The sequence below is a fragment of the Pongo pygmaeus genome, chromosome 5 (genome assembly GCF_028885625.2).
Source record: "Pongo pygmaeus isolate AG05252 chromosome 5, NHGRI_mPonPyg2-v2.0_pri, whole genome shotgun sequence".
In the NCBI taxonomy this organism is placed as follows: Eukaryota; Metazoa; Chordata; class Mammalia; order Primates; family Hominidae; genus Pongo; species Pongo pygmaeus.
The window spans coordinates 125,952,956-125,977,266 of record NC_072378.2 but is presented as its reverse complement, the minus strand read 5'-3'; the positions used below and the strand labels follow the sequence as shown (position 1 = coordinate 125,977,266).

Below are 24,311 nucleotides of genomic sequence, written 5' to 3'. Positions count from 1 at the left end.
GAGGTCAAAAGTATGAATTTAAGTATCAGATACTTTTCAGATAGTTTAACTCAAAAGCTCAACCTGCTAGGAATGGCCTTGGACAATTAAGCTTTATTCTCCAATTCCTAATATGTAAGTAAGTAAACTATTATCTACTCTATAGGACAGTTATGAGGCTTAAATGAAGAAACAGATTTGAAACACTTAGCATGGGGCTTAGTATAGAGAACAACTGACCAGTATTAGCAGTTAGTATCATAATTGATTTTCTTTTTCAGACCTGCACCTTATAGTGGGTACTGTTTCCAACAGTCAGAGCAGAGTCCCTGACCACTTCCTTTCTTTCCTTTGAAGTTAGAAGTAAGGGAGTCATGGGAAAAAGCACCACCTCATGCCTAGAGAACCATTTCCCATCTGCCTCTTGCCCCTCATGCAAGATTGTCTATGTAAGCTCAGGGGCTTTTCTTCTTCTTAAGATCTCCCAACCAAGTTCAAAGACTTAGCCTTCCAAATAATATGAGCTATAGTCACAGTTTATGATGTCATGTTTGCTGCAATGCTTTGTTGTAGTTGCTGAAATATTCACAGCCTCAGTCAGTGCTTAGATCTTAAAAGAATTATAAGGGGAAGTCAAACTCCATTCTTCAGTAAAATGCAGCAGAACAACTAGAAGCAGTCCCATTGGGCAATAAAAAGTTTAAAAAATGCATCTATCTTTAGACCATTAGGCTTACAAAGTCAATCTAGATTCTTTGATTTGACTAGGTAGGACTCTAACCTATTGAGACATTTTAAAAGTAAGCTAAAACAGCCACATTTTAATCTATGTACAACTCTAGCCATGAATTTCTAAAATTGCATTGGAGCACAATACTGTGTTATTGTATTGCCTAAAATCCGAGATGCCATTGAAATTTTTTTTTTACATTCTAGTAATTAGGAAGTTTTATGGTCAATGTGTAAAGTTATGTTGTAGTGGTTCTTTTTCTTTAAAAACTGATCTTCAACCAATAGTATATCCTGTAACTAATGGAGTCTTAGACTCACGGAAATATGGAATTCTAAAATCATATTGCTTTCTCATGATGTTACCTAAGGTGATTAGTCTGACTTTGTGATAACTTAATGATTGGCAAAAAGAACAATTTGAATATATAAGAAAGATAATCCCAAAGGCTTCATTATGTTTGATAATACCTATGCACAGGTGCATAGGAGAGCCATCTCTCTGGTTAATATTTGAACTTTTCCCTAGCTGCTTGGGAGGCTGAGGCGGGAGGATCACCTGAGCCCGAGAGGTTCAGGCTGCAGTGAGCCATGATCACACCACTGTACTGCAGCCTGGGTGACAGAGGGAGCCCCTGTCTCAAAAAATATACATATATTTCGACTTTTTAATGTTTCAACATCACTTTAAAGGTCCCTCATATTTCTTCGAAAATGAAGTATCATATTTGTGATAGTAAAATATCCAAAGAAGAGCAAAAAGCCTCCTCCCCCTAGCTCACAGAATCTCCTTTTGTCACTTTTAGTGTACCTCCTTCTTTTGAGAACCCCTGTGAATAGCTAGGCTGGCAGCCATACCTATCACTATCAGTCTATAGGATTGTACTTTGATGTGCTGCTATACACCATGCAAAACTCAACATATACAGTGCAATGCTGGGCCACATAGCAGTTATTTCTAAAAAATACCTTCTGAATCACTGATGTGAACTTTAAACAAAATTTCTAATTAGTCATGCACATAGCTTTAAACAGTTGGAAAAACACAAATTTCTAAAAGTGTTACCTTTTTCCTTTTATCCTACTAAAAATCCTTTGAGTTAATTTTGGGACTTTTACACAAATAAAAGCAACCATCAATAAATCAAACTCTGAAAATTCTTTTTCCCTAAAATAACTTTAAAGGGTATAACTCTATTTTGGTAGCAAACATGAAAATTACCACATCTGATGGTGGAATACCACCTTCACAGAACACTTGGATGGGAGATGGCAACCTGCGGTGGTCAGGTTAATATAAACAGTGAGATGTGATGCTAAAAGTTGATCATATGAAACATTGATCATAATTAACTTGAAATGATTGAATTACTGACAATGATTATCTTTAGGAACACTTTCTTATTAACTATGTTGCAAGTTCATTTGCAAATATTTTGGTCAGTGGAATTGAAAAATAATAATATGGCTGGGCATGAAGGCTCATGCCTATAATCCCAGCACTTTGGGAGGCTGAAGCAGGTGGATGAATTGAGCACAGGAGGTCAAGAGCAGCCTGGGAAATATAGTAGGGTCCTGTCTCTGCAAAAAATACAAAAATTAGCCGAGTGTGCTAGTGCATGCCTGTGGTCCCAGCTACTCGGGAGGCTGAGGTGGGAGGATCACCTGCATCTGGGAGGTTGAGGCTGCAGTGAGCCATGATCACACCACTGCATTTCAGCCTGGGTGACAGAGTGAGCAGAGTAAGACCCTGTCTCAAAAAAGAAAAAAAAAAAAGAAAAGAAAAAAGAAAAATAATAATATATATATAACCTGCAATAAAAAATGTAACAAAAAACAAAAAGGAAAAGAAAGGGAAGGAAGGAGGAAGGAAAGGAATTTATCTTAAAATATTTAATTCAAATAAATTTTAAATTCCTGATCTCTAAAAGTTTACATTTCAAAAAAGGAAAAGAAGTTCTCTGAATGCTGACATTACAATAGGAATACATTCAGGTTTTAGATCTTAAAGTAAAAATTATATGGCTGTTGTCCACAAATCATGATTATAAAGCAAACACCTAAGACAACGAAATCAATTTTCTTATTTGCTACCTCATTCTATTAGAGCCAACTGGAAAATATAAGAACCACAAGGCTTATAGACACAGGAAACAAGGTGATTTGCTTTTGCCTCCCCCCGACCTTTTCATTACCCACTTACAGAAATTAAACTACTTGCTGGATTTTTCAAAACCAGAATATAAAAGCCCTCCTTTTTCCTTTGAACGAATTGATAAGCATAATAAAAATCACTTTCATTCTTTTTATGTTGTTTGGCCCAATAGCTTCAGGAGCTCTAGGATGGTTTATTTAGGCCTCACTGAAGCAGAGGCAATACCCATAAAATTTCCACAGCAACAAAACAAATTGTCATTGAAGCACAAGGGATTTATCATTAGGATGTATGTACATGCCTATCATGTATGTATGTGATGTTTTTAAAACACTCTACAAATGTTTTTGAATTACAACATGTATGACATGTTCCAGCTTATTATCCTATATTTGGTATACCATTTGGAAGTCTTGAATTTGCACTTTCCCAAGAACTGTAGTTAAGAATAAAAGGCGGAGGAAACTGATTACTTCTTGCCTCCAAGTATCTTATTGCCTATGCTTAGTTTACTAAACAAGCTCAGATAAATGTTATTTTCAGGCAAGCTGTGAATTATATCAAATGATTTTGAAAGACATAAAGAAAAGCCATAGCTTGGATTGTTAGTAAATAAAGACCTCTTGAAATTCATGTTGACTTTCCACATAGAAAGTGGAAGGAAACTTTTCTGCGAAGCAACTCATCCACATAAAAAAGTCAAAAAAGACTTCATTTAATTAGTGATATGTAAAGACTCTTGCATAGAAAAAGGTTACAAAGTAATGCAAAAAAGACTAGGTACAGTAATTTCAAAACAAATATTTAAAAGTATAATTTTGCATAACGTTTAACATTCTCATAATGTTTATTGTTCTCCACACAGTAGAGAAATGAAGTGCATAATACATGCTGTGTCTCTTATCTTTTAAACATTAACTCTCACGTGCTTGATTTCAGCATATTAAGAGATTATTTTGTCATTAAACTAAATCAAAAAAACAAAACCACAACCCCATTACATAGCACTAGTTTGGGCATGGGCAAAAATAACTTATGTACATCCCATTGCATACATTCATCTTGTTTTGGGATCAAATGCAATCACTAACTTGACAAAGCACTTTAAAAATTGTAGCTTTTCTCTTCCTAGTGCTCCCTCCTTGCTTCATCACCTCCAGAAATGTAACTTCTCCCAAAGGGTGACAAGAATAGATGTTGCATTATTAGGAGAAAATGAAGAGGATAAATATATAAAAATAGTCCTAATGAAACTGAATAAATTAAACCAAACTCCTACGAACTGGAGAGTTTTCAAGTTGGCATGAATTAAATAGCCTCTGGTGGGCACATGGTAGGCAACTGCTCATAGGTGCACTATATAAATGCAAGGTTTATATAAAGAAGCACCATATTTTGAGCTATCCAAAAAAAAAGTGCCTGGGGGCTTGCAGGCAGAGCAGAAATGCTTGTTAATCTGAGAACTGATGAAATAATTGCTTATACCAATGCACTGCTAAATGTCACCTCTTGGCATGTCTGTACAAAGAAGGCAAACTAAGATAAAACTAGATCTTTCAACTTGAAAATTATTTCCAGCAGTCATTTTGACCAATAAAACCTGTTAGTTTCAGCAGAATACTCTTCTCTGGCATGGTATTAAAATGTCTGCAGCCTATGGCAAGACTTCTGTCCCTTTCCTTTCTTAACCTATCCTCCACACTCGTCTTCCTTTGTGCAACGTTATATATCCAGAAGAAAACTTCCTAAGCTCAGGCACTTATGAAACATGACTCTCTCACTCTCTCTATATATATGTATGTCCCATCTAGTCTCAAGAGAATTCAGTCAGGGCATTTTACTTCCCCAATTCAGACATACTGATGCACTGCTGGATGGTACGGTCCATATATTTTCCAGGAAACTTCTAAATGTTAACAAGTGTGAAGTTCCCAAAAGTTGCTGATGTCAGTTACCGAGCTGCCTTAAACCAAACAAAAAAGGGAGAGAGAAAAAAGAGAATACCACATTTCCACTCGTGAAGTTTGTGTCTCAAATAGCTTTATTGTTCCTTTGTGGATCTGTCGGCATCTGTATGGCTACCTTCAGGGTGCAGAGGTTTTAAGCTGACTCTGAAATGGAGGACATTCAGTTACTATTGCAAGAAGTTCAAGAAAAATTTAAAAAGCTCCAACTTCTGTCCCCCAGGGTCGGTAAGGTTTACTGTTTGTTCCACTGCTGGTCGGCTGAGGACTGGACGTGGCTGATACTGACAAGGGCGGGCTGATGGCTGTGGCCGCGGCCACTGCTGCTGCTGCGTTTGGGGGGAGCATGGGGAATGCCCCCGCAAAGGACAGAGGGAAGCTGTGTGCAGCCGCGGTGGCTGCTGCGGCTGCGGCGTGGACGGTGGCAGACAGGGACAAGAGAGAGGTGGAGAGAGGTGGCACGCAGGGGGCGACGCTGCCCGTGGATGGCATTCGGAGGGCTGAATCCGCATGGGCAAACGTGGCCGTGAGGAGAGCAGAGCCGTGGGCAGGAGGCACTTCTGAAGTTGTGGAGAAACGACAAGGGGTTGACTCTGAGGCATGGAGGCCGTTGGGCTGGAGCAGGGCTGCGGGCAGGTGGTGGAAGGCGGCGGCCCAGTGATGCGGGTGGAGCGGATGGTGGTGGTGGGCCATGGAGGATGTCATGGCCGCCGCCTCCCGCTGGGTGGCGCAAGTGCTGAGATGAGACACAAGCCGCACCCGCAGCGGATCCGAGGAGTCCAGGCCTTCCACGGAGCTCAGGTACCGCGCAACTTCTGTTAGGCACTCTCGGAATCCTATGCTCATGAAGTCCATGGCAAGAGCGTGTGCGTCAAAGTAGCCTAAAAGCGGGTTTGAGCAAAGTAGGGAACAGGACAGAGATGGGGGGGAGGTAGGGGTGAGAAAATGGTATAGTTACGAATAACCACCCACTGATGTTCCACTCTGTCCTTCAGAAGACTGAAGTGGAACGATAATCCTTTCTGGAAATATTGCCAGCTGTTTATGGTTTTAATTTTTTGCAGAAGTTAAGAAAGTATACTTGGCCACTCACATGTGTGACAACTCTGGCAATGCAATATGCTACAGTTGTTCTTGCAGCTAAATATCACAGTGGGGAAAAAAAATTAAGAACATCCGTGTTTCAGACACTTCCAGAGAAAGAAATGGGGTCTCCCCCTTTGTATTGTGGGATAGTGAAATTCCCCAGGAAACTTTTTCATGGAAATACAGAGTTCCAGTCTCTCTGTCTCTGTCACATGAGTTGGAGATTAAAGGGCTTATCTGAAACATCTTTACTCTCTTGGCATGTTAACAGAGATGCCAAGTGCATCTTAGCAGCTTGAGGACTTTAGAAATGTGCTAGAATCGCAATAAATTCATAACTGCTTCTTGACTAACAATGTTTTTTTATCAACAAAGTGAAACCATCTTGTCATAACTTTGTATAAAAAATTTAATGAAAACAAAATGAGTGTTTTAAAAAAAATTTGGTTTCTTACTTGAAGATCTTATTTTTCTGTCAGTAATATAAGGCTAAGTTCCTGATATGAAAATACTATACGTTAACGCCTAGTTTTTCTGAAGTTCAAATATATGTCCTTACATTTTTCTAGCATACACCCAAGAAAAAAATGTATATTAATTTTGTCAGTGTATATGCATGCACTCCTATACCTATGGTTACCACCATAAAAATGGCTAGAGCTTGGTCACAATTATCTGAGTCTCTGTCTGAAGATAATACATTAGAATAGAAAATAATAATGTCTAATTATTGGAGTGCCCATGTAGGGCACAGTAATAATCAGACATTTGGGAAAATGTTGCCCACTTTGAATGAGTGACATCTGGTATATACAAACAGATTATTTTTCATTTACAACTTTTTAAAAAGTAATTTCCAAATCAAAAGTTTGGTCTATTCATTTTGGGGATGTGTATATACATGAATAAGAAATATCACATTCAAACAAGGTTATTTATTAATTTATTTATCTTTGAGACAGGGTCTCACTCTGTCACCCAGGCTGGAGTGCAGTGGCCCGATCACAGCTCACTGCAGGCTCCATCTCCCGGGGTTAAGTGATCTTCCTGCCTCAGCCTCCTGAGTAGCTGGGACTACAGGCATGTGCCACCACACTTGGCTAATCTGTTTGATTTTTAGTACAGACAAGATCTCGCTGTGTTGCTCAGACTGGTCTAGAACTCCTGAACTCAAGCAATCCTCCTGCCTCGGCTTCCCAAAGTGCTGGGATTACAGGTGTGAGCCACCACACCCACCAGTTATTTTTATCTAAAACATTTACATTATCTATGTTTTTGCTGATCAAAGCATTACCTGTTTATTCATCACCTATTAAAAATTTGACTATCTTAATCTGTAATCAAAGAACTTTGGAGATAGTAGTCACATATATTAAGAGTCCTAAAGCTAAAATTCCAACGATTTGGAAGTCCCCAAAAGATATTTGTGGCAAATATATACACTACTAAAACAGAAACAACAACAGTACAAAGCTGATACCAAGAGAATATCATGAAATATGGAAGATCAGCAGCAAAAATAGTTATCATCCCAGGACTCTGACATAGTTAACAAACAGAGCCTCTTGGATTAGGATGAAAAGCTATTCCTGAAGAAGAGGTATTCATGGAAAGATTTCACATTTCGGTCCTCAGGGTTCTGTAGGGCTTTGCAGACTTCTGACTCCCATGAGAGAAAGACGGGGGTAATGAATAGAATAGACAGAGTCCAGAAATCCAGAGGGATTTCGAAACTTAGGTTATTCTACTAAATCCTCTCTAGATACTATTGTCATACCAAGACAGACTTGGAGCCCCAAGAGCTTCTAAGAATTTTCATTACTGGTCATGAAGTAATTGAAATTTGTGGTTTGCCTGCTATGTTGTCATATACGGCTGAGCTCTCTGTTGTATCTTAAAGGAATATAAATTATGCAATTCCTATCCTATTGTGGACTTCAGAGGGAAATGATGATAAGTAGCTCCTTTTTGTGAATGGATCTTGGGCCAACAGTAACATACATGTCCATACCACTCCCTCTTATGCCAGCACTATTCTATCGGCCTTAAGTGAATTAACTTGTAACAGCCTTATGAGTTATATAGTATGGATACTACAACTGTCCTCTTTTTACAGATGATAAAACTGGACCAGCTCCCAGGGGGTCAGTAATTTACCCAAAGTCACAGAGCTAATCAATGGCAGAATCAGGATTTGAAATCAGGCAATCCAGCTACAGATGCGATGCCCTTCACCACTGCACTATGAGGCAGTTGGTATTCTTTTACAATGTTAACCCAAACAGCCAGCTCCCTTCTTTTTTTTATTTTTTTATTTTTTTTGAGGTGGAGTTTCACTCTTGTTGCCCAGGCTGGAGTGCAATGGCGTGATCTCAGCTCACCACAACCTCTGCCTCCCGGGTTCAAGCAATTCTCCTGCCTCAGCCTCCTGAGTAGCTGGGATTACAGGCATGCGCCACCATGCCCAGCTAATTTTGTATTTTTGGTAGAAACGGGATTTCTCCATGTTGGTCAGGCTGGTCTCAAACTCTGGACCTCAGGTGATCCGCCCACCTCGGCCTCCCAAAGTGCTGGGATTACAGGCATGAGCCACCACGCCCGGCCGCCAGCTCCCTTCTTGAAGGCCATTCTCCAGTGCAATGACCTCTTCAATGACCTGACAGTCAGGCGACGTGTATGGAGCCTACTTGGAAATATCTGTTCACAAACTATTCTGGGACAAATTTTAGGACTGTCCAGGTGGCCAAGAATAGCAACCAAGATGGAATTTAGTTTTTATAATAAAGCCTAAGAACAATATTACTCTTTAGAAGTATAGCTCATGCCAAATATTTGAAACCCTGATAAGAAAACTTAGACTTGTGGCTAACAATGCTAAGGGAAGTAAAGCAATCAAACAAATTTTATTGTAGCATGACTAATTCAATCAGTAGCCTAACATCCTGAGGTAGCAGCTGTAGAGACAGAATCATGGAGCTGCAGGGGCCTTTGGTGCTCATGCTGTTAGTGTAGCCCTCAAAGTGCAGCCCAGACTTTTTTCTTAGGTCAGAGGCACAGCAGTGGTCAAGCTAGGTTGGATCATTGGCTTCTGTGATTGAATCCAGTTATCTTTTCTATTATGTAAGAATGTTTGCATTTCATGCCATCATTCAGGATGGTTCCTTGAGAAGGTACAATCTGGGAAAAGTCAACCCATTGGGGCTTCTCTGTACAATGGTTACCCTCCCTCCCTACTAGACACAGGAAAAAGATGGTTAAGATCAGGGCTGATGTTCTAGAGATCCTCAATGGTATGGCCATACAGGAGTTAAATATTGGTAACAGTTGCTTCCCTCCAATGCCCTGCCTCTGCCCTGATCTAGGACCCATATACTGTGTAGTAAAAGGTTAATGCTGAGCACAGGGAGGCCTCCAGGATTTAGTTGGAGCCCTTAAATCCTTCTGATACCTTCTCCTTATTCAGTTGTTAAATATACTGAATAACACCCTTGGCTAAGGTGAATATCAAAGGATTCTTTGAAGGATGAAAAAGATTCAGAGGGACAAAATCCAGTCTGTGTTGTGATGTGTAAGTGTGATAATGAAATCTAAGTGAACTAGGATCTCAAGGCTGTTTTCAGCATGAGATGAGAGATCCTCTCTCACCACCTCGACAATTCCTCCCTAAGTCACTATCCAGTACAGAGGATACCTCTCTAGGGCCCTAGACCTGGAGTGCCTGCTTCTGTTTGCTTTCCCCAAGAATGACTCTGCTCCATTAATGGCTTCTAGTGTAGAGACTTCCTACCTGAACTTCAACTGTTCTGTTTGGTCTAAATTCAAGACCAAGCAAAATCTGAAAACAATAATAAAAATAACTCTAGAGTCACTTCCTTTGGAATAGCTGAATTATTTTCAGTCTTAGCCTTCATTTAATGAAGATGGAGGAGGAGAAGGAGTAGGAAGAAAGAAGCAGAAGGAGGAGAAAAGGATTGCCTCTAACCTCCTGTTTATGTTTGGATGTTTGTGTGTTTGTTTTTTGTTCTTTCTGTATAGATTCCAGCATGCGCTTCTTAAGTCCTAAACAAATCTCTGACCAGGCTGCTGTGAATGAAGCTTTACTCCCACAGTATTATGAAAGCAAACACAAGCCCAGGGTCAAGTGCTTCTTTTGTTCCAGAAGTTCTTTCCCACGAGTTCAATCCTGCCATTAGCATTGATTTCCACGGCTTTAATCTGGGGCCTCCTATCTCAGCTTGTTAAAGAACTGTTCAGCTATGACTTCCTTACAATATTAGGGGGAATAACATGAAAAGAGAAAGGTAAAAAAGGCAAAAAAAAAATGAAGTCATCTACTTACCTTTACCCCCTGTTGCCTGAAGCATCTTCAAATGATCCACTGTCATTTGCAATATTTCAGCTTTTTCTAACTTTGCAGATCCCTTCATAAATAAATAAATAAATTATCATATGTCCTACAGAAACTAATCTGAAACATTATACACTGAATTTAGCATTATGGCTTCAATTTCCCTCTCACTAGACAATTCCAACTTTTATTTTTTCACAGAAAACTTTGAATTCTTTCCAAACTTTCCATGAAAGCACTAATTAATGTCATACCTAATGACAAGTATTTCCCATTTTAACTTTTAAAGACTAAAAGAAACTAGAATAAATGACTTTTTTAAATCATAAGAATAATTATTCTCCTAAGATCACCACAGCAAAACGATTTCAGTTGTAAAAATCTCAAACTTTGCATTCAATCTGTATCTTGGTTAATAATATGTTTTATTATGGGGCATCAATAGTCTTCTATAAAGCCAAACTCTAGAGGAGTTGCATAACAACTCCAGAAGATAAGAAGATAGGATTTTAGCAATTGATTGTTAAATATTTTTAAAATAGAAAACTCCAATAAGTCCTTTCACAGGCCTACTAAGTCCTGAAATAAGGTATTCACACTAGAACAATATAATTGGATCTGCATTTCAAGCAGATCCAAAAATTTTAAAAAGGAAGACTTTTAAGGTTTTTTTCCCCAATAATTACCAGCAGGTGTCACTGTGAATTTCTAAGCTCACAAACAAGAAGCAATAATTTACTGCTTACCTAGGAAGCATCATAAATGCTTAAGGATTTTTGAACCTTTTAAAATAGTTCTTAATAAAATTGTCTTGCAAATATATTTTTATGTCCCTGCTTTCAGAATAAGGAAACCTCTGGTAACCAATTGAAATACAAATGTGCCATTTCAAACTGTCTCGGGGACTGTGGGTGGCTCCTCATTTCCTGGAAGAGCTAAATAATTACCAATATGTTCGATTTTTTTCTTTTTTAAAGACACTAAGGTTTATTTCAGGTCCCTATGCTTTACTTGTTTTGTAAAAATTATCAGCACCACGTATGGTGAGAGTGCCAGAGTTACTTAACTGCTCTAAAGAACACTTTTCTAATCACATTGTGACAGGGCCAACTCACTAGGGTTGGTAGCCAAGCTCTGCAAATGGGAAAGCTTGTGTTTATGGTAACTAACTGCCAAACAACTGACGTTTGCTTTTAAGGTTTAAGTCAACATTTAAGAAAAAAAAAATCTAACAAACCAAGAAAAAAAATCAAACAGACTTCGCCTCATAACTGCAGACATTTCAGTACTTCCAAATTTTAAAAACATCATTGGTTACTGACATTTTCACTTGAAGCCTATTGGCACTGAAAATGCTACTAATCAAAACTACAATTTCCACATTATTTTTAGTTTATCAAACACCGTCTCTGCATATAGATTGGGTGTGCTTTTTGTCTTAAAAATGTATAATCAGTAGCGTATTATGTTTTGTATTTGGTCAGTGTTTAATTTTTCCATGAAAATGGTACAAGCAGATTCAGTAAAGTCACTAATAATTGAAACTGCACTTTCTGGATAATTTCCAAGGACTTTGTAGGACTTGTTTTATAATGTTTGCAGATTCATGAAGTAAACAAACAAAATGGAATAAACAAACAACTGTTGTCTTATTGGAATTAAATTGAACGTATTTTCAACAAGGACATGCTGCCATATCCTTTGAAAGATGCTCTTAGAAATCTGTGTCATTAACCATTGCGGCAGGGGGAGAGCCATGACTTCTAAAACCACAAAAGATATAAACATTTGGCTTTCTACTTTTCTAAGTGTGCAAAATCTTTTTCTTTCTTTCTTTCTTTCTTTTTTTGTAAAGGAATAGGTGAACTATGAAAAGGGGCCTTTATGATTAACTTCGTATTTACCAAACTTCTAAAAAGATGACCCAAATCAAATGGCATTCTATCAACCCAGGGATTAAAAATGAAAGCAAATGGCTTGGTAAATAAATTTTACTGGTATTATCATTTAGGAAATAGAGCTAGAGATGTTACTTCTTGGGCTCTGATTGTTTTCTAATTAAAAAGATTACATTTTAATAAAATTTTGAGAAAAAAATGGTTTCTTTCTTTTTTTTGAAGGATACGGTATACAGCACAGTTTTAAATAAAACCACTACTGGTATTCATAGAAAGAACAGAGAAAGCATGAACACTGTTACCCTTAAGGGGAAAATAAGCTAAAGAATGGAAATGTTTTTCAACTTCATGATGGATTATGTTTTTAATAGTTTTGCCACAACAAAGCATTTTATTGAAATAGCTGCTCTGTGCCAAATCAGGGCACATACACCATTATTTTAATGAGCTTTAACAAGAACCCACATTCCCAGATGAGCGAATCAGATTGTTTGAGCTTTTTTTTGGGGAGTGGGGGAGTGGGTGGGGGGATTCTGGGGAGGGGATAGCTTACTTGTTTTTCAAAAGCAGTTGGCACAAGTCTTCTCAACTCAGATAAACTGTTATTTATCCGATCCCGACGCCTTTTCTCTATAATCTATCCAAAAGAAGCAAACAACAAAAGTTTATGAATTCACAAAGGATAAAATTACTCAAATGAAAAAATGTAACTGTTATACATTAGTATGAGTTACATGAAATAAAAAGGGGGAAAAATCACATACCCCTCTCCTTTTCTTTCTTGCCATAATCTGAGATGTTGTTGTTGGAGAATTCAATCTAATCACAGAGCTAGTACTTTGCCTATGAAATAAGAAGAGCATGTCAGGTGCTGCATTAACATAACAATAGTTTCTTCTGGGTACTTGTGGCACCCATTAAATATTCAGAGTGATTCCACAGTTCAAGTCTGTGTTATTTTATTCTTAGTTCTTGTTTCACTTTGCTTTCAGCCCGGCTGTCTCTTTTCAGGTAAAAATTACGCCTTAATTTGTAATCCAGATGCTAACCCATTGGCCAAAATGTCCCAGAATTTTACTTGAAAGTCTCCCAGTGAAATAATTACGGGCGGTTAGGCTGAGAAGTTAGATATTAGCATTTCCTAGTTCCACTCATATATTTTAAAGTCAACTAATCTCAAATAGCTTTCCTTCTCCCTACTGTCAGGCACACTGAACAAAATAATGCCACTTTTTCAAATCAGGGTTATATTAAGCACCATTATCAAACAGATGTGCAGTCGTCATACGTCAAACTTGTCACTAGGTGCAAACTTTAAAATAAATAGAAGTTATCTTACTGTTTCAAAACTTCAGTTAGTCATATATTGCAACAGGAAAAAATTGACAAACTTGATGTTTTGCATACTAATCTTCCAAAATATGCCCTAAATATGCCACTGATAGAAAAATTAAAACATTTTATTACTAGGTGAATGTTTTACTTTGAAAATGAAACTGTAGGTGTGTCTCAGACTTTAGTCTAAGCTTAAATCTCCAGAAGCTGCAATTCACCTTGGATTTACTAATGAAAATATATTTTTATATTGAAAGTTCAATCAAAGTATTATTTGGTCACATAATTTTTACAATCCTTTCTAGTTTGTATCTGTTTCTCTTCATAATTCATGGATACTATGCTTCTTTGTGTTCTCAAATTCCCCAGGTTCCTGTTATTTGTTCTCTTTCATTTTAGAAATGCTGCACACACCAGGTTGCTATTACCTCACCTTCTCACTTCTGGATCTTATTTCTGAATTACCTGTCCCCCTCATTTTCACCCCTTCTTTACGGGTTTCACCTTTCACGTGATAGCTTCTGTTTTTCAGACCTCATTTTAAAAGACGGCACAACAACACTTTAATGATTAGATACTTAAACTTTTGGTTCCGTGTAAATATCTTTGCTCTTGCAGATTTTGTGCTTTGCTTTGTATGTATTAGAATAACAATATGAAAGAAAACCAGTTTTCCAAAGGTAGGAAGAATTTCCCTCTTTGAGTGACAGCTGCAGATAAATAATTAAGGTGCTTCTGGGGATGCCAATTAGAAGTAATTATCATTTGACCCGCCTTGGCTCTAAAATGCCTCGGTAATCTCCCTCTGTCACAGGAAAGTGGAGGTCTGGCTTCTGTGATTACGACGCCGATCTCTTCCAGACTTGAGAACAAGCAGTCAAAGAAATGATGCCCTTTCCGATGCTTACATCTGTCACTCACTCTTGCGTTAGCCAAGTCACACACGGTCAACCTGCAAAGTTCAACCTACTTAGCCTTGACATCGCAGGTTGCTTTAATTCCTCCAAAAATCAAGTTGTGATTTTGGTATCTCTAAAAATAAAAAATCAAGTTGTTTTCATTTTCTCCTGATCTATTTTGAAAGTGCCCCCAAATACGGTTTCAGTGGCTGGGACATCGCCTGTCGCCCAGACGCTGCCGTTCGCGCGCCCAACTGTGACAGCCAGGACCCTCCCTCGCCAACTCCTGCGCTCTGCCTTTCAGTGGCGTCTCCCATCCTGCCCACTCCACCCCTACGGTGAAAATCCACATCCCTTGCCCCATCCCAACTCACGCTCTGCAAGCGCCCACCACTCAAACTTTCTCAGGCAAAACTTTCCCTCTCCACCCAGATGCTGCGGAGACGAGCCTCGGGATTTCCAGGGAGCCACGCGTGCACAAAGCTACCCCAAACTCCCGAGCTGCGGGCCGCTCCCGCGGAGCCCGCGCTCACCCCGAGTAATTGTTCTCGCTCCCCACGTCGATGGTCTCGTCCATGTCGCTCTCGGAGGTCGTCTCCTCGCAGGGGCGCTTCATCCCGGCGAAAACCGCGCGGGGCGCAGCCCGGCCGGAAGCTCGGACGCCGAGCGGGGCGCAGCACCCTGGCGCCCGCCTCCTCCCTCCCCGGGCCTGGGCAGGCGCGGCTCCGGCGGCGGCGCGGTCTGCTCCTAGCGGCTCTTTCCCACGCCGCAACTCTGCTCGGCCGCAAGAGCCGGCGCCGGCCACGCCCCCCCCCAGCGGGTGGGGCCACCTCACCCGCCCCCGCGCACCGGCCCAGGCCGCCCGCCCGGCACCTCCCCCTCGCTGGTCGGCGTGGCCCGCGATTGGCTGGGCCAGGGGGCGGGGCCGCGCTTGCCAATGCCCGCCGCAAGGCTCAGGCCGAGGCGTGGGAACGCGGCTGCGGACCTGGTACCCCAGCGCAGCTAGCGGGCCGGGAGCAGCCGGGGTGAGAGTGAGCGCAATCTTGCTAACCCCTGCGGAGGGAGCGCGCGGGCGCCAACGCGGGCGCGGCGGGGGCGGGCCCTGGACCTTGGGTTTCGGCCCTCCTCCGCGCCCCGTGGTCTCGCGGGCGAAGTTTCAGTCCTGAGTGTAAAGAATAACCCCGAGCGCGTGGCTAAGTGCGAGCAGGCGCTTGTGACGTCGGGAGGCGCCGCGGCTCCACGGCCGCCCTACTCTGTGGTCCCCGGTCTGGACCCAAACTGCTGACTGGCTGACCCGAGTGGTCACATTTGCCCTCTGGGGCTTTTGAAAACCTTAAATCAAAATTGCTTTTGAATCTGACAACTCCTGAGGCTACTTTCGCGGCCTCGGGGCTGTTTCATATAAGGACGCGAATTTTCCCGATCAGGTCGGTCGGCCACGTTACGATTTCCAATTTGCGATCCATCAGTTACTTCCATTGGGTCTTCGGCCCCCAGGGACTGTGGATCGTAGACCCCGCGGAGAAGCCCGTGGACTGGAGCTGTGTCAGCTCTGATGGTAGGAAAGACTAGACCAATGACGCGGGCATTTCAGGACATAATCGTATATTTTCAAGTTCGAGTTTTTCGGGCTTGGATTATCCAGATAATTGCCTCCAGTCTCCCTCCAGTCCCCCTGGTGTATGCACTCGCAGCCGCAGAGTTAGAGTCCGGGACGTGAAGATTGGCTCTTGGAAATTAGATTTGGTTTCTAAAGTATGAATTCGTGTCCAACAGTTCGTGCCTTGGACAACGTGGGTTGTATAAAACTCAAGCTGTGTGTTTAGAACATGTTTTCTAGTTGCTGGTTCTCTCCAAATTATGTAGGACTTTTGAACTGGCCACCCCGCTGTGCGTCTGCGAGGGCAGGGACTGAGCGAGACCCAGCCGGGGGCGCCGGGGGCGCCGGGGTCCGCTCGCCCGCTCCGGCGTGGCGGTGCCGGGAGACTGGCGGCGGCTGGGTTGGGGTCCAGCCGGAAACCACACGTTGGCAGGATCGCTTGGTCCGTAGTGGAGAGAGCCTCTGAGAAAAGGCCGTCTATCGATCCCCACAGCCCTCCGTCACGGACGGATTCATAGCTTTCTGGGGATCGGCCCAGGGCGTCCCTTTGACACTCCGTTCTCTGGCCACAGAAGCCCGGCGCCGGGCGGGGAGAAGAGGAAAGGACGCGACTGGAAAAGACGGGACCCTGGCGGGGTTTGGCCCGGGGGAGAGCGGGAAGGAGCCGGGTCGGCGCGGAGGACCTGCGGCCAGCGTGCTAAGCCCTTATTAGAACAGAAACCTCTTTCCCCCAACACTCTCATCTCTTTTGTGCGGTCCCCACCGCCATGCCTTCAATAACTTTATGAATGGAAACCCAAATCGTTCCATCTTGGCTTCTGAAACTTAACCCCAGGCAAAGCACACACTCGGCGGGGCCAGGTGGGGCTGGATGGGGTCCGCGCCCGACAGCGGGGCCGCGGGGGTCGGTGAACCCCAGCTCCCCTGTCGGTCTCAGGGCGGGTGCTGGGTCGGCGCGGGGTTGGGGCCTCCGGTCGGCTGCACGAGGGCGGGCCAGGACCCAGACCCCGTCCCCGCTCCGGCCCCGCAATCCAGCGGGTGACGAGCCTGACGCGCGCCGGTCGCCTGCCACCTCCCGTCCCGAGCGCCCTGGGCCAGTACCTCCCGGCCGCAGGTGAATGCTCCGCGGCCCGCCAGGCGCAAGCTCGACTGTCACAACTTTCCGTGAGGGCTGCACGTTTTTCTGAATTCAAATGCCTACAGGTGCAATTAATGTTTGCCACACGGGCAATTAGCGGGCGCGTCCAAACGCCTGAGGCAAAACCTGAGATCATCACTGAAAAAAAAAAAAATCTAACAGTTCTTTGCCACTATACTAGTGTATTTAATTATGATTGCGAAAAATTGCAAAGAGGGAAACGATTTGCTGGCAATTAAGTAGCAACTGGTTAAAGTTTTTTTTCAATTTGTCTTTGAAGACTCAACTGCTGTACTATGTATAAAGAAGAGTATAGCAGGGAAGTTCGAAAGCACACACGGAATTTTAAATCTGTTAAAAATATTTTTTAAGCAAAGAAGGTGGTATTTTAAAAGCATTTAAAACAGCGCCTGGTATATAGTAAGCGCCATAGAAGTCTGTTAAGAAGAATGCATAGGGCAAGAGAACTCAGGGTTTTGAACGCTATCAAAATAATATGCTTATTTATCTGCAAAACGCAATAGCAATTAGGCAGCACGAGATTTCTCCATTAGGTCGTTTATTCTCCTCAACTATTTATTCCATTTGCCTGTCCCTTGGTTGAGTGCCTTGTCTGTCTATAACCGAAAGTGCGTTTCGGGTCAGAGAGACAGAAACAGACACGGGAAACCCTTTAAAGCGCCCCCGCCGACTTAAATACGGTAGTGGATTGGAGGTGGGGAGTGGGGTGGGGAGGTGTAGGGGAGGCGTGTGTGGAGAGAAAGAAAAGAGAAAGAATGAGGGAACGGCGGGATTTCAAGCCTCCCCGCCCTTCTGCGACAACCTTTTCAGCGAAAGGGAAGGCTTAGGAAGAAAAGATGTCCGCACGTAGAGCAAACCGCAGTTCTTTCCTTTCTTTCTTTTTGAAGGATTTGTACCATGAGTTAATTACACCAAAAGATACGAGGGACTTTATTAGAAAGGAGATGCCATTAGGAAAGAAAGGCCAGGACGGCCGATCTAAAGGGAATGGAGAAGGGAAGACTCAGACGTCTTCCCGAAATTGGTGGTCTAGCCTGTGCTTTGTGCTAAATGTTGTTTAACTTAATGGCGTGGGAGTGAGATGTTGAATGCAGAGATCTGGAAATACCAGATTTAGTGGTCCTGTTCCTCTTCCCCGACTCTTTTCACACCCATTTAATAAAAAGTTACAGTTTTTACACCCGTATTGATAAATTTGGCGATGTTGGCCAAGTATTATCTCGCCCCACAGATTTTGAATTTTGTTGCACAAACCGATGAAATGTTTGCTTTGCTATAATTGTAAAACTTTTTTGGAACGAACCGGGATTGTTTTATTCCTCTTGATCTGCTTTTTGCTTCATTAGAACCCTCTGGTTTTTCCAAGACCGACTGTCACACTTTGTTATTTGTTGCTTCTCTAAATCCTTTGAGATGCTGCTTGCAGCTACTTAAAAAACGTTGGCCACTCAGGTATTTGATGGGCTTAGAAAGTCACCAAGATGTGACACCATTTAAAAGTTTTAGCTTGGTTTCTCAGTGAAATAAGGGCATCTCTGTTATTTAGAAAACTTTGTGTTAGTCTGAGATGCCTAAGAGCATAGTCCAAATGGAAAATTCCAATATTTTGCCCCATCTGAAATATAATTATTTACACAGTCTTCTCTTTCAAAGGGAGGACAAACAGGTTGCCTTGAGAAGAGCTATTCTATTTGCAATTGCTGGGGCAGGTGACAAACACGTGTGTATCTGTGGGCAGCCTTGTTGGGCTGCCTTCCCTGACTACAAGGCTTTTGTGAGCTGGTAACGCCTTAAAATGTGTGAGAATGCTGCGCCCTAGGAGTGGAGGCCAAGGGCAAGATCCTTGTACATTTCAATACCTTTTCCAACATCAGGCTGGCAGCAGGCAGGCCAACCTAGGGTCACTGTGTGACACATATTTGCAAGCCAGTAAAGCAAAACAAAGCTGAAAGCAAGTGCAAATTTAGGCCCACCAGCCTTGAAGTCATCCCTGAAAAGGAGCTGCTCTACTAGTTAATTTTTCTTGCCCAGTCAGCCACACAAAATGCATTGTATTTCTTGGCTTGCCCCAGTAAGTGCGACTTACTTGTTGCAGCAGAAGCTTCAAGGTAGGAAATCTATGACCCAGAGCTCTCTCTCTTGAAAGTTAGAATGTTTAAACTGATCTTTAAAACTGTTGTTGAGGGGCAATTTATTTAAAAGCTTTTATTTTATGGTGTTATTAGTGCTTAGCATGCGTCAGGATAAAGACTAGTTTTATTGCAGGACCCTTGAGAAGAGGGGTGTATAGCAAGTAACCAGTTTTCCGTACGCCAGTAAGCAACAGTGAGAACACTCAGTGTATTAGCTTAACTTTTTGTGGGAGTTAAATTGATGTTGGCAGGCTTTGCCTTTAAGGAAATTCTTTTAAATTTCCATTTTCTTGAAGTTGGTTTGATTGGCAGATTTCCCCCCTCTCTTATGGATACAATGAAACATATTCACTTCTCTTATGAAAATATTCTTTTAATAAACTACATTCCCATCCCCTAGAAAAATGCCCAGCACACAGTAGGGGTAAAATAAATGGTTTCAGATTAATTTCTTGTTAAAATTAATGAACTCTCTGCTTCTTTACATGTATATGTAGAATTTACACTCATTGGAATAATAAAATAGAAGTAAGCAACCATGCATTAAAAAGCTATGAAAAGATGAAGAGAATATGCCTTCAGATGGGAAGGAATACTTACTGTGAATGAGACCTAGTTCAACATTGAACTTCCTGGTGGCCAAGTCAGAAGAGAAGCACAGTGAGTTTTCTAACTTTCATAATGAGAAAAGAGAATGCACACTGTTTTTCAAAAAAGAAAGTTATTACCCAGTCACTGAATTCTAAAAGAACTTCATGCTTGTCTTGTTCATAGACTTCAAATAATTTAATTACTTAAAATAATTATTTTGTCTGAAATTCTCATGTATCTCTGTTAATTATAACATGAATAATAGCATTTACATTATGCATAAATGAAGACAATAGTATATTTTCTAATAGCTGTATAAACCATCTACTAAGCTGTCAAGATTAATTGACATTAATAAAACCACTGTCTCACAGAGTTCCAAAAATATGGATTCTCTGTAAGAAAGTTTCTTCTTTCAGTGTCAGAAAAAAAAAATTAAATCAAAGATTCCTGGATCTGCTTGTTTGGCATTATTTGATAAAAGTGAAAGAAAAGAAGAGGCTCTACAGGTTTCTGAAATATCAAATGCTGTGGAAATATTTAAGGCTAAATGTCTTTTCCACTAGACTGCAAATAACATCTATATTTTCTCAACACTTTTATTAAAATATTTTTATTAGATGTGTGCACATTTTTGCCCTTATCTGATTATTTTTAAATTGGCAGGTGACTTTCTGGGGAAAAAACCTTCATAGACTGGAAATAAGAACTTGCTAATTTTAGATTTACTGTGGAAAAAAACACAGGCTATTTTTAGACATCCATATTTTGCAAACTTATTGATATATATACTTTAAAAGAAACAGAAACATAGCAGTTTTTTTTCCTAGATGGGACTGGATTGATTCTACTAGAGAAGAATTTGACTACATTTTTCCGGATTTAGCCGTCAAAAGAATTTAATAATATATTAGTATATTGAGAATATTAGACTGAAAATTTTAGTAGCTCCTTACATTTCTGGGACATGAATACTTTAAAGAAACGAATAGTTTGTTGAGGAATTGCAGTATTCATTAGGGCAACACAATCTCTTTGGAAATCAAATGTCATGCTGCTTAACAGAGAACAACCATGCTCAACTGCACAGTGGAGAAGGGCAGTGTACTGTGCCTTGAATATGGAAGAAAGGGACACTGTACATTTGCACAGCACTTTTAATCTGAGAATCCTACATCATTATTGAATCATGTATCAAAACTCACAGTGCTGCAGGATTTACTTGTCAAGGCTGGCTAGCAGGATTTTGCTAGAATAACAGTTGTAATGGGAACATTAATAAAGCCTGAAAATAGAAGACAAAATATGAATAGAAAATAGAAGACCAATATAAATGATGTATGTGGGTATATACTTGTCTATCTGTCTATAGATGTAAAAGGCAGAAAATAATGAACGGTTTTATAATTAACATGACTTGTTAGTATATGAAGGACTAGGGTAATATCTGTCAGAAGACAGTAGTTCAAGTCAGAGAGGAAAATGCTGCATTTTGTAATTAAACCACCATTTGCAAAATAGAGTTTATATATTATATGTATTTGCATATTTTCTCTATTTTTGAAAATTGCATTCACTTTATTTCAGTTTATTTTATTTTAGATACTGAAATCCTTATGTTTTGTCGATTCTATTGTCTATGTTTTAAATAAGTTTCTTCATGCAGTTTTTAAAATGTAGACCTTTAGAAAAACAGACTAGTATTTTCAACCTCTTGGTGTGATGGAAATAAGATTTTTATACTAAAGGGTTGGGAGAATGATTTTCTCTGACGTTCAGGTGGTACACCTGAAAAATCATGTCCTCTTTGCATGGACCCATGAAATACTGCTAAATTAGATAGTATACTTGTGAGCATAGACTTTAGATGAGATGAAAAAGGTTCAATTAAAATTTTAAAGTTTTAATCATAAATTTATTTCTGTGCAATGTGAATTGGAAAAATAATGTCCATTCTTTAATTTGATAATGAACACTTTGTTCTTATTCAAAAATGTAGTTTGAGAACTAATAGGAACATCATAGTGGGGACTACTTAAACAGAACTGTGGGAGAAATGATCAGAAAATGAAACCAAAGAGCTATGGACAGAGATAACTGACAAACTGTTAGTGTGTGCACTTGAAAGTAATAAGACTAATTTTCATTAATCATGGCTTGATTTTTCAGACTGTACCTCTCTTCATTCATTCATTTTCATTTCCACGCCACTAAAATATTGAACACCTACCTCCGTTGAACAATACTGTCTGCTAAGTAGTGTGGTGGTACCTGGTGAACAAGATTTAATTCCTGCTCAGGAAATAGCAGGGAAAATAATATGGGAGTCTAAACAAACAACTGTTAGACAAGATAAGATGTGTTCAAGGCCAAAGTAAACAGCAGACTACATGCTATCAGCACAAAGAGAGAGAAGATTCCTTTTTAAAGGAGAGTTCAGCAGTGATAGCTCCAAACTTTTTGTATAGAATTAGAGGCAGCAATCCTGTTGGAGGGCTGGGAGTGGCCCAAGGATTTTTGTCGCCAAGCTCCATTTACATAACAAACACACTATTTTTACTTAGATACTACATTTATTGGAATATCTTTCTATTGTTCTTAAACTTTATAGGTATCTAACATCTTATCTGTTCTTTGGTGCAATTACGGGGTTAAGGGGAAAAGTGGCATTGAGCAGGGCCTTGAAGGATATACCAAATAGCTACAATTGTAAGTAGACTTTCTTGGAGAGGGACCAGCATTTACAAAGAGACATAGAAGCTGGAGAGTGCATGTGATTCTTAGGGAAAGATGTTGGAATGAGAGGAATGGAAGGAAAGAGTGGGAGAGAGTTGTCTTGGGAAAATGAATTAGGCTATAGGCAAATCATGGAGGAGCTTGCGTTCTGAGCAGGGTATCTTCTTGAAGTTATTTGAGAGCCACCGGAGGTTTTTCAGAGAAGTGACAGGTTCAGAGCTATTAATTCATTAGATATGCTTGTTCAATCTAGTCAAGTTTCTTTCTTCTTCTAGTTGTCACTAAATCAAATTGAAAACATTACACTAAAAGAAAAATTCCAGGACAATTTGCATTGGTAAATGGAATTTTTGATATTTTTTGTTTCTCAGTGCAAGTCATTTGGCCATTAGAATAGCATTGACAGGTAGGACTGTTGGCTCAGCACTTGGGAAGCTCATTGCTTTTAATTGGGTTGCTTGGGTTTATTTAATATGACCCAATTTGTATAAAAAAAAAAAACCATGTACACTGCCTACTTGGTGGAGTATTCAAATAATTATGCCAGGACTTGCACATCAATTTTTACAGATTTGTTTTAAAATCCACCATGTCATAATTAAAATCAGAACATGGTTATATTCTCAGTGATTAAGAGAACTATCTAAAGTGAGATTTTCAGTTTCACTGACTTCAAAGTAACACATAGTACATTAACACTGCTAGGTATCTTGGACTTACTCAGATTAAATACTTTCAGTGAAAGATTGAGCCATGATTCTTTCCTGCTACTTTCTTATTGAAAGAACTATGTTACTGTTATCTTTCTACAGGGTGCCATAAATAAACGTTCAAGGATTTTAAAACTCAGGTGTCATTTAACTATTTTTAGTCACGTAAAGTTACGCCCTTCCCTGAAAGGCCTTGTTGAAATGGAAGTAACTTGCATTTAAATATTGAATATCCAATCAATAATTAAAGTGATGTTTAATAAGGAAATGCAAGACAGCCTTAAATGGTAATTTTAAGTACCCCTTTCATAGATAAGAAAAAATAAGATAAAAATAAGGCCTCTATTAGTCAATACAAGTTAATCAGGGAGCATTCTTGTTAAATTAGAGAGGGTGTTTTGCAGCACTGAGAAATTCTTGTCAGAAATTACCTTTCTTCCAGCTTTATCCATTGATCAACCATTTATTGAGCTCTTTAGGGAATTCAAAAGCAATACAACACGTGATTATTGCCCTTGGGGGGATTTAATATCTAGCAAATACATTAATAATGATCATCATAGATCCCGTTTATCTAGTGCTTGCTATGTGTCTGACACTTTTTAAATCCACAAAGCACCATGTAGATTAATTTATTTAATCCTTACTAGAACAACCTAAGGTAGGTACAGTCATTACCTTTATTTTGCTGGTGACGAATCAGACCCTGTGAAGGTAAGTAGTTTATTGGTATTAAAGGGTAGAGTCAGGTTCCACCAAGGGAATCTAACTATGAGCCAGTGCTCCCACCCATTACTGGATATTGCTTCCAAGAATAATAATGTATGTGACACAGACATAAACAGTGTAAACAGTCAGAAGCAACACATAGGTTAAGAAAAAATTGCTTCCCAATGGCCATTTATAAGTGTGGTGTTTAGAGTGCCAAACATTTTTTCACAGAAACTATGTGATATGTGGCAGTTAGTTTTTTGGGTCTATTCTCATAAA

The 24,311-nt window shown here is 40.3% G+C and overlaps 1 protein-coding gene across 8 annotated transcripts; it reads right to left on the bottom strand.

Moving 5' to 3' along the window:
* Nucleotides 1-4,886: 4,886 nt before the first annotated feature.
* Nucleotides 4,887-15,557, bottom strand: HEY2 (hes related family bHLH transcription factor with YRPW motif 2). Of its 8 annotated transcripts, XM_054492404.2 has the most exons (6): nt 14,927-15,347; nt 14,465-14,526; nt 12,924-13,002; nt 12,713-12,796; nt 10,253-10,334; nt 4,887-5,708 (listed from the first exon to the last, which is right to left on the bottom strand). In XM_054492404.2, exons 3-6 carry the CDS (start codon nt 12,945-12,947, stop codon nt 5,023-5,025), a joined length of 876 nt encoding a protein of 291 aa, XP_054348379.1. In that variant the 5' UTR covers nt 12,948-13,002; nt 14,465-14,526; nt 14,927-15,347; the 3' UTR covers nt 4,887-5,022. The 8 variants fall into 8 exon arrangements, with proteins under 8 accessions (XP_054348379.1, XP_054348380.1, XP_054348381.1 ...); XM_054492405.2 differs by lacking the exons at nt 14,465-14,526; nt 14,927-15,347 and adding an exon at nt 15,445-15,557; XM_054492406.2 differs by lacking the exons at nt 14,465-14,526; nt 14,927-15,347 and adding an exon at nt 15,502-15,557.
* Nucleotides 15,558-24,311: the final 8,754 nt, after the last annotated feature.

What these genes read in the sequence shown, in the direction of transcription:
- HEY2 (XM_054492403.2), bottom strand. Translation starts at nt 15,009, where the DNA reads ATGAAGCGCCCCTGCGAGGAGACGACCTCCGAGAGCGACATGGACGAG. An exon ending in AGCGAGAACAATTACTCGGG is followed by an intron (nt 13,003 to 14,926) that starts GTGAGCGCGGGC and finishes CTTATTTCATAG; the next exon opens with GCAAAGTACTAGCTCTGTGA. An exon ending in CAAGAAAGAAAAGGAGAGGG is followed by an intron (nt 12,797 to 12,923) that starts GTATGTGATTTT and finishes TCTTTTGGATAG; the next exon opens with ATTATAGAGAAAAGGCGTCG.